The sequence below is a fragment of the Hippocampus guttulatus genome, chromosome 3, assembly GCF_054856545.1.
Source record: "Hippocampus guttulatus isolate MCC_2025c chromosome 3, RoL_Hgut_1.0, whole genome shotgun sequence".
In the NCBI taxonomy this organism is placed as follows: domain Eukaryota; kingdom Metazoa; phylum Chordata; class Actinopteri; order Syngnathiformes; family Syngnathidae; genus Hippocampus; species Hippocampus guttulatus.
This window is the reverse complement of record NC_141263.1, coordinates 17956929-17967374: the sequence shown is the minus strand read 5'-3', so window position 1 is coordinate 17967374 and position 10446 is coordinate 17956929. Positions and strand designations below refer to the sequence as shown.

The 10446-nt window shown below is 41.0% G+C and overlaps 1 protein-coding gene across 2 annotated transcripts; it reads right to left on the bottom strand.

The window, feature by feature from the left end:
- Nucleotides 1–76: 76 nt before the first annotated feature.
- cgref1 (cell growth regulator with EF-hand domain 1) lies at nt 77–6573 on the bottom strand. Of its 2 annotated transcripts, none has more exons than XM_086107199.1 (7): nt 6199–6573; nt 5137–5233; nt 4785–4859; nt 3686–3750; nt 3439–3566; nt 2675–2776; nt 77–1355 (listed from the first exon to the last, which is right to left on the bottom strand). In XM_086107199.1, exons 2-7 carry the CDS (start codon nt 5223–5225, stop codon nt 1062–1064), a joined length of 753 nt encoding a protein of 250 aa, XP_085963325.1. In that variant the 5' UTR covers nt 5226–5233; nt 6199–6573; the 3' UTR covers nt 77–1061. The 2 variants fall into 2 exon arrangements, with proteins under 2 accessions (XP_085963325.1, XP_085963326.1); XM_086107200.1 differs by lacking the exon at nt 6199–6573 and adding an exon at nt 6112–6162.
- Between the last annotated feature and the right edge of the window lie 3873 nt (nt 6574–10446).

The following is a 10446-nucleotide window of genomic DNA, read 5'->3' as shown; positions in this document are numbered from 1 at the left end:
ATAGCAACCAACATTAGGCACGTACTTCCTCAAAAGGGACTGTCAAGCAAATACAACAGAAATGGAAAAAAAAATACAACAATTGTAATTGTTTGGACTGTCATGATGATAATGATCATTTTGATCATTATAATAATTGAAATCATTTTAATTTATTCAGAGTGATTCTCGCGGTGACATCGAGGTCCACGTGACATCATTACAACGCCACTGTCAAATAACACAAACAATGATAGTTTGTATTTTGTCATGAGTTCATCATGACTATTGCCTTGTCCTCTTTACTCCTTTAGTAGGTTTGTTTCTTTTGTTTTTATTTCTGATTGATATTTAACATTGATATTGTCTGCATATAGTTGTACACGTTCATATCAAAATTTCACCAAAGTTTTGAAAAAAAAAGATCATATTGCAAGTCTTCAGCATGTAGTGATTTTTTTGTTTGGGAAATTGAGAATTTAACTCATTTAATAAATTCTGAAAATAAAAACAAATAAGAATGGAAAAAGTATCATGTCTGGCGGGGTTTGTATAAATGGTTCAGAAAAGAGGTAAAGGGACACAATTTACAGCAATGCATAAACCCATTCATAACACACTCTACAATACAGATACAGTACACAACAGGATTGGGTACTCAAATGTTGATGTTTTCATGAATATTTTCAGACAGCTATTAGGAAGCTGGAGTTCATGAAGTGAACATATTTTATGCCATCCATCAGTCACACTAAAATTCTCCAAATTCTGCCTTTTTTTAATCGGGTTTGGCATACTAAGAGAGAATTGCCTATTACTCGATTATTGTTTAGAACAAGTCAAGGAGGAAGACGTGGTTGATTTCACTGCACTATTAGTGAAATCAAGCCTATTAGGCGCACGACATGTAAACAATATCCGTCCACAGAAAGAACAAAATCCTGGAAATCATATCTAGTGGTCTTAATTGAAGATTTCCTTCTGCTCCTGTTTCATAAATATGGCAAAGAAGTGGTCTCAGACAATGGATGCCAATATATGACCACCCTATATTCCATCAGTCTTCTGCAGTGCTTGTGTGTTCATATTTCCGGTTGGCCCTGATGTACAGGGACTTCCTGTTCATGCCTCTGCTCTGCTGCAAAGTCTTCCGGGACTTGCTGTCCTCTGTGTTCGTCTTCGTGTCGCATGGACTCTTGTTCTGCTTCTGCTCTAACTTCGTGTTGCACCTCCTCTTGATGAGCCTGACCGTGCTCATCGGGCTCCTCGTGTTCTTTGGCTGCTTCCATCATCTCCTGCTTGGTATCCATGTCTGGCGTCCCCTCGTCCAGAATCGCCTTCTGATCATCCGATCGCCGATCTTCGATCTGATTGTCCTTTATGGGCCAAAGGCAGAGAGGGTCTCACATTACAGTGGTCAAATAAGGTTATTCTAGGTTATTTTATATTACATAATGTTCTATTAATGAAATAAAAAGTATCAAATAAGTCAGTATAAGCAGGTCAATATAACAGAAAAATAATGATGTCACTTTCATGTTTTTTGTTATTGTAAAGTGTCCTTGGGTGTCTTGAAAGGCGCTTATAAATAAAATCTATTATTATTATTATTATTATTATTTATAATGGTTGTAATTTGAAGAGCCATACAAAAAAACATTAATATAATCAATGATTAGATTCAATGCGGCCCGGTAGTCCAGTGGTTAGCACGTCGGCTTCACAGTGCAGAGGTACCGGGTTCGATTCCGGTTCCCCTCCCTGTGTGGAGTTTGCATGTTCTCCCCGGGCCTGCGTGGGTTTTCTCCGGGTGCTCCGATTTCCTCCCACATTCCAAAAACATGCATGTCAGGCTGATTGGACGCTCTAAATTGTCCCTAGGTGTGAGTGTGGGCGTGGATGGTTGTTCGTCTCTGTGTGCCCTGCGATTGGCTGGCAACTGATTCAGGGTGTCCCCCGCCTACTGCCCGGAGATGGCTGGGATAGGCTCCAGCACCCCCCGCGACCCTAGTGAGGATCAAGCGGTTCGGAAAATGGATGGATGGATGGATGATTAGATTCAAACATGTTTAAGCCCTAACATTCTGTCTCTTTCATTATATTTGGTTTTAACAGCCATGATTCAAATATTTTTAAATGACTACTAATTAAAAGCTAAATTATACAAATATAAAAAAAAATTCAATCTCTTCAAATGAAAACCTCACAATTTTCTAAAACTCTAAAATATGACTGATGAAGTTTAAGAATGTATAATTTTTTTAAATGAGAAAAACACACTCCAATGCTTTAATTGTATTATTATTACTATTACTATTATTTAACCTAGTTTTTCATACTAAATTCTAAAATGCTCTTAATTTTCCAAAATTGCAAAAAAAAAATAATAATAATAATGATAATAAGTGAACAGTGTAATGCCAATAGTGTGAAGCACCAGATTAAAAAAAAGAACACTAATTCATATCATTACTCAGAGTCATAGGTGGGTAGCAGCTCACAAGCTAAATATAGTCCGTTGCATTTGCTGAAGTAACTTTTGGGAAAATGTGTACGTGTCAGTAGTGCAACATACTTTTTATTACGCGAATATTTTTGTTAAAAAGCGCTACTTCCATCCATCCATTTTCGAATGCCTTTCTCCGCACTAGGCTCGTGTTAACAACCAATTAGAGTGTACAGTACTGTGCTCTACCTCTGTGTGAGCTGACGGAAGAGAGAGCAGCTCTGAGGGGGTCAAGAGACCATCCCGGTTCACATCCTGACTCTGAAGAAGGAAATCCACCAGGGACACCACCTGGACACACAAACATATCAACAACAACAACAACAAAAGGTTTTCCGCAGTGAGAAGCGGACGCTTTTGGCTGTCAACACGGGGTGCGTTCGGGAATTCACTCTGATGCCCTAACACCACGCGTAGAGTGTGTGTGTGTGTGTGTGTGTTCAGAGAGACACTGCGCGCTCCCGTCTAATTCATTTCCGAAAGCAGTCTATGTTATTAACTATCGTAATCAGCAGGTCACGCTTGAAATAGTTATTTTTCTTGTATTGTCTGACACACTGGGCTGTGGCCTTCTTTTTTTGGAGCACTCTGAATAACCGAACGGCATATTTGAACAACGCTCTGAGTTTCCGAATGATCGGGGCAAAGTAGTACGCATATGCACATATTTCTGAATGCATTCATGATTAGGAAAGGAGGTTCTTAGCTTTACTGTTCTTACTCTTGTTTATTATTATTATTATTATTATTTTTATATATACACTGTAATAAATTTCCCCCCAAAATGTGACAAATAGTCTGGAGCAACTTCTATGTTTTTTGGTCTTCATGATGCATTTTTTTGACGATGCCTTTCAGTCCCAAAAATACAGTATAAATGAAAAACAAAATAAGTTATCTTACAAACATTTTGACGTCCTCTACATGAAAAACATTCTTTCACTTCTCCTTACATCCATGTCCTTGGCCTGTTCCTCAGTTGCATGCTGGGAATTGTAGTCCGACAGCAGTTTCATCATCTCCAAGCCGTCCAGGCGTTCACTGCGGTCGAAGTCATACAGACGAAACAGGTAGAACACCTCTGACCAAACAAGGGGAAAAATAAGTTAAGTGTATGTTAAACTTATCATTTTTAATATCTAGCTTGGTATTTCTTCTTAGCCATGTGAAAAAGGACGTTAACATGGTGCTGATATTTACCTTCATCTCGCGAGTTGATCCGAACATCGTCTTTTTTTGTTAACTCAATGTAACGCTGCAGCAACCTGCGAGGGAGACACACACACGCACGCGCACAAGCACACGCACACGCACACGCACACACACACACACACATTTTACACATACAAGTAAGTAGTATGTTTGAAATATAAATTATGTAACACACTGACTCTGGACTTGTATGCGATACAATGTGTGACCCATATGTGATGCAACCAATCAGGTCACGAGAAATAAATGCCATTCTCTGGACACTTCATTAGGTACAGCGGCACAATGACAATAACAAACAGGTAAGTGTATTTTGTTAAATGTGCCATCAATAGGTCAGATGGAATGTAGATGACTGCAAACTACAACCACATTGGTAAACATTGCAACCATCAATTAATTTGTGTAGCGCTTGTCCTCATACAAGTTGCAGATGAGTTGGAGTCGATCCCGGCTGACTTTAGGCAAAAGGTGTGATCAACCCTCGAGGGATAGCCAGCCATGCAGAGAACACATATTGACAAAAAAGGCCTTTCACACTCTATGGACAATTTTGAGTCTTCGTTTCCGTAATATCCGTGTTTTTGGAATGTGGGCCAAAGATGGCACACCTACGCAAGCATGATAACGCAAACTTAACACAGGAAGGTCAAAACCGAGAGTGAAAACTCAAACCTCAGTAATGTAAGTCAAACATCTTTAAATATTAGTCCTAACTGACCTCTGAATATGAACCAACTGTACCTAATATTGTGACCAGTGAGTGTAAGCTAGTATGTTTTGAAAGACACAATAATTCGGTTTACTATAAATGTCAGCTAAAATAAACCCCAATAAACATGCTGAGGGATCTAGCAAGTTCTCTTGTGGACAAGTTTGGATGAATATACTGTACGTTGCAACATGAATCAGTATGATTGCACATGTAATCTTATCATTGTAGGGCACAACATTGTAACAACACAGCAGCTAAAGTCCACAATGACAAGACAATCGTGTCTTGGCCCACTAAAACAGAAATGTACAAAAATACTGACACATGTTCTCTACTAGCTATGTGTCGGGTTGTTGTTGTTGTGTCAGTCACCTTCGCTCCTCCTCTCCTGAACCAAAAGGATTGGTCAGCAATCTGGAATTTGGCTGAACTTTCTCTGGATCCTCTCTTTTGGATATGTTGAAAAGTTGAAAATGCACATTATGTGATACTACCCAATACAGTACGACTATGCAAATATATGCAAAACATCCAAATAATCGATATTCACGTCATTCATTCTGCAGGCATACCAATGACACCGTATTCTTTCTTTATCGTATGTAAGACAACGATTGGACATTCGAAGCAACAGCATGAACCATTCGGTGTCATAAAGCTTAGCAACATGTTCACAAAAACCAGAGCGAGTGTACACAGAGTGCAGTGCAAACATATGGTTTACCTTTGAGGTGCAGTCTGGGATGGGTGAACGTGCAGGACCAGAGCCAGAACCAGAACTGATGGGACTAGTCTGGTCAGATGTCTATCCATGATCAAGCCTAAACAAACACACTTATAAATAATTATACGTTGCTATATCGTAACAATCAAACAACTACCACTCCCTATGTCTTTTAAGAATCTGTAGGCCCACAGGGCAAGTACCCGTTAGGTAGTACTGTATTATATTAAGTTGTTTTTTGTTTTTTAATTCAGTTTTGAACTTTTTGGCCATGGGACACTCAAAATTGTCCCTACGTGTGATTGTGAGTGCGGATGGTTGTTCGTCTATGGGTGCCCTGCGATTGGCTGGCAACAAGGTGCACCCCATCTACAGTGCGCTATATATATATATATATACATACACACACACACACACACACGCGCGCGCGGAGCTGAGTATGAACAAGCCAAAGTCCCTTATATAGGAAACTTATTTGAAGATCTTTATTCCACTAGCATGTGCGCAAATGTTTAGCCACTTCTGTTACATTGGGATGAAGACTGAGTGATTCTGATGGAGGCCACTTAAAGCACTTTATGGCGATATTGACTTGCCCATTCAAAGTCAACTGTATCAAAACGAAACAAGAAGTAAAATAAACCACGATGGAACTGGAGCAGTGTGTCGTTACGTTTAATAGCTACACTTTTCCACAACCGGTCCATGAGCGCAGCACTCTTTTTTTTTTATCCTGCTCTTGTATTGGATCGCAATAGATCGTGCAAGTGTGCCTAAGGTTGTGAGCACCAGTGAATATACATGACTATTAAAAGTCGGCTCCAATAACCGATTGTGTGTCAAGATGAAACAATAAGCTTGATCGTCGACAACGCTGGGCATGTTTCTAAAACATACGTGCTGGGTAATAAATTGACAGCGAGCATGCAGTGCAGAGGACGTGCAGAACACATAAACCCGCCCGCGGCCACTTACCTATCACCGCAGATGAAGTGAGCACACAGCGAAGGGAAAAGGTGAGATACAGTATATTGCTGAGGTGGTGGTGGTGCGTTCAATTACCAGTAGTAGCGCCTCCTCTTGCAGCTGGTACGTGAACGCGCCGCGGGCTCTGCACTGCGCCAGGCGCGCGCTCTTAACCGCCACCGAATGGAAAATGAGTGTGTTGGCAGCCACGTGGAAGATCCAGGCAGCAGACACATGCACAGCCTGCGTGTCTCGGCCACGTCCACAGCCTGATCCAGCTTGTTTCATTTGGCGTCGACACCAAGCTTGGATTTCGTTTCATTGCAAGCGTAACATGAGGGTTCCGCCCTTAGACATTTTGAGTTTCTGGAAGCTGAGCGTTTGAACTTATTTTTAATGCACTACATTGGAGACACACACACACACACACTCACACACGCGCACACACACACGCACACACACGCGCGCACGTATCTGTAAGGAGCCGTTTAGTTAACGATCCACACGCCTCAGTATAAAAGTAATAGAAACACGTGATTTGTTTCAACCAATCCGGGAAGGTCATGATCATAACGCTTATACAACACCATGCATCTTGAAATGTTTAGCGCATTAGCAACTGCTGCAACTGTAACAAAGCGCCTCATAAATGATTACAGTAATAGATCATATTTGTTGTTGTTACGATTGTTGACGTATATGACTTGTTTTATTCATTCATTGTTTGCATGAATAACAACTCGATAGTTTTCCTGAATTAAAACATCATGAACTGTTAATTCAATCTGGAAAAAGAAAAAAAAGTATTTTATCTTCTTGCATGTCTGCAACAGTAAACAGAAGTGTAAACTGAATCTAAACTTGTGAGCCTGTCAGAGATCACGAGTGCAATTAATAATGTAACATATCGTATATGTAACCCACATATTATAAATTTATGTATTTGAACATTGATCCATCCAATACCACTAATACAGTGCATGTAATTTATATGAATGACAAATAAATAAAGGGAGCATACCGAAATACTTGGAAATCCAACATTTCAGCAAAAAAAATAAATAAATTAATTAAAAAGCTTTAGTTGTTGCAATTCCTGCTAACAACCACTGGGGGGCAACACACTAAAAAGTAAAGTAGCGCCGTACTGTACTCATACGATTGCGTGCATTCCCGAATAAATCTATGTATTAAGACTACATTTAACCAAGGTTTTCAAAAACCTACCTGGTCTTAATTCGACAAGCAACATGAAATACTTTCCAATACACTGACTACAGAATGATTATACAAAAATAAATAAATAACGTATGCATTTGTCCAATACTGTACTTCCTCAGAGCTCTCTTCCTCAGGTCAAGTTACACTGCAAATAGCATTAATTAAACAAATATTGAAAAGCACGCTGACACGGCCGTGTTTGTTCTTTGGCTCATGATCAGGGCAAGAAACGTTGCCGATTTACTCGTCGGATGACAACACAACAGTGCAAAGCAGGTGCTTCGGCAAAGACAAATCATGAACACTTGCACTTGTGCATTTGTGGTTACAGTGTGATCGCTCCTCATTTTGTCACAGCTGAATGGTGTACAAACATCCCACTGAAGAATCCTAATTGCTGAGTTGCAGCTTTGTGTGAGTGCGCGCGTGTGTTCGTATGCGTGTGTGCGAATGAGGTTAGACTCCGAATGCAAAGTTCTGTGGATGATTCCCGTCCTTTTATCGGGTCGGAATGACTCAGTGATAGTGGTCGATCCTTGAGCAAGATAATGAACCCCCAGTTGCTCCTGATGCTTCGTCATCAGTCGGTGAATGTACGAACAGTGTAAACCGCTTCCCAAGTGACAGCCCATTTACCATATCTTGACCATTCACTGCTATCGTTGAACATCCTTTTAAATCAGGAGCCTAATATCTGTATTGTTGAAAAAACGCTGCCTGACATTTTCAAAAGATTCATTGGAAACTGCACTCACGTGACAGGGCCCAGTTAAGATTTGAACATGGGCCTCAGATAGGTCTTCTTGGGGAAACCGTATGGGTTCTGACATAGAACATGAATTCTGAAAAAAATAAAAAGAAATGAGATGAAAATTATTATGTCTTGAAGAGGTGCTAAAGATTTTGACCAAAGCATCTTTGTTTATTGTTTAGGTATTATTTCAGTAAGTAGAGTTCTTGCTATTATACAGGTGCAACGCTACATATCAAAATTCGATAGGAAAGTAGACAATATGGTAGAAAAGTCAGATTATATCAATTCAATCGCAGGCCACTTCCCACCTAATTTCATGTTCGAAATCGTTTGGGTAGTTTCGTTAATTATTCTGTGTTTTAGTATACAGTACATTTTCAGAGTCAGTTAGCCCCCAAGGGAGCAGATGAATAGCAGACCCGTTGTAATAAGAGTTCACGAGGGATTAGACATTGTGATTTCCTGGAAATGGTGTCCAAGTGACCATTTGAAAAGATGAACCCTCGAGTTATAGAAATAAAGTGCTGCATTCTGATATTAAAACAGCGAGAGAAACCATCAACATGATCAGTCGTCACATGGATGAAATCATCAATGAATAATAATAGCATCATTTTATAGGTAATTTCAGCAAGTTAATCATTTGGTGTTCATCGAAGCGGCAGCCCTTCTCAAGTTGACCGTTCAAAAAGGTCGGTGACCCGTGTCCCGCAGTTATGTCCTGTGTGATGTTACCGTTTTGTCAGTCTAACTCCACTTTACACATGTGACACAATTAACAGCTGTCGACTCCATGTACTATTTTGCGAGCTGCGTGCGCTTCCCAGCACCATGTCACGCAATTTCAGGACTCTGTTTGTTTTCAGCATAGCCCAAGTGCATTCACGTGCATGCTCTCTCTCTCACACACACACACACACGCACACGCACACGCACACGCACACGCACACGCACACGCACACGCACACGCACACACACACACACACACACACACACACACACACACACACACACACACACACACACACACACACACACACACAAACTCAACCCCAGGTCCCATTTGGAAGTCCCTCCACCTTCTTCACTCAGTTACATAACAGGGATTAACTTGTACTATTTTATGGGCCCCAACAGTCCAAACCATGGATGCTATTTTTAGGTCCGGACCCCAATATAACATCAACACATGATCTGGTATATAATGGCTAAATTAACAGTGATATGTGCGGCGGGGGCCTCACATAAGAACACTAACATGCGTCCGTGTCAGGTCCTTTCAACTCTTTGCTACCAGGACCAATTTTTTTTCCCACATATTTAGGATAGCACTCAATCTCAAATACCTTTCTTGCAGCGTCAACCCAAACGACACATTATCTTTGTAAGGTCATATTGATCTGTATTAGATCTCATTAGATGAATGAATGCCAACCATTGTGCTAATTAATGTGCGATCATTGGGAAATGATCCAATTTCACTTGCTCGTTGGTAAAATTCTTATGTATTGCCAATGATAGAATTAAATGCTGTGCCAATAGATGGCAGAAGGTACATCTATCCATCCATTTTGGAATCCGGTTGTCCTTACGAGGGTCGTGGGGGTGCTGGAGCCTATCTCAGCCGTTTTCGGGCAGACAACGGGGTACACACTGAACTGGTTGCCAGCCAATCGCAGAGCACGCATTGAAAAACAAACATTCGCACCTACGGACAATTTAGAGTGCTTAATTTACCTACCATGCGTGTATTTGGAATGCGGGAGAAAACCGGAGAACCCAGAGAAAACCCACACAAATACGGGGAGAACATTCAAACTCCACACAGGAAGGCTGAGGCCCGGAATCGAACCCCGGACCTCTGCACTATGAGGCGGACGTGCTAACCAGTCGACCACTATGCCGCCGACAATGAGGAACAAAAATTGTATTCTTTTTTTTCCCCTTATGATAATCATACTGATCGGTCTAGTTTGAGCCAGTTTTATATGGTTTCAGACTGGCATGAATCAGATGGACAACACACACACACACACACACGGGCATGCACGCATACGCTCACACACACAAACTCCCAAATGCCAGGCATTTCTATACACTTGAGTTTGTTTGAACTAGTTGCCGTCACATTCCACAAGCCTATTATTATGAGTTTCTGGTCATTACAACTGGACAGTCAGGAAGCACTAATTGTGTCGCAGTACAATACCACGCACACACACACGCACACGAGCACGCACGCAACACAGTACGCTATTGCCACAGAGAGGATGTTTCTCTTGCACTCTGGCAACACGACTGGATTTCTTGTACAACACACACTGAGAGGGCAGTTCCGCTTCATCATGGGCGACTAATTGCAGCCCAGC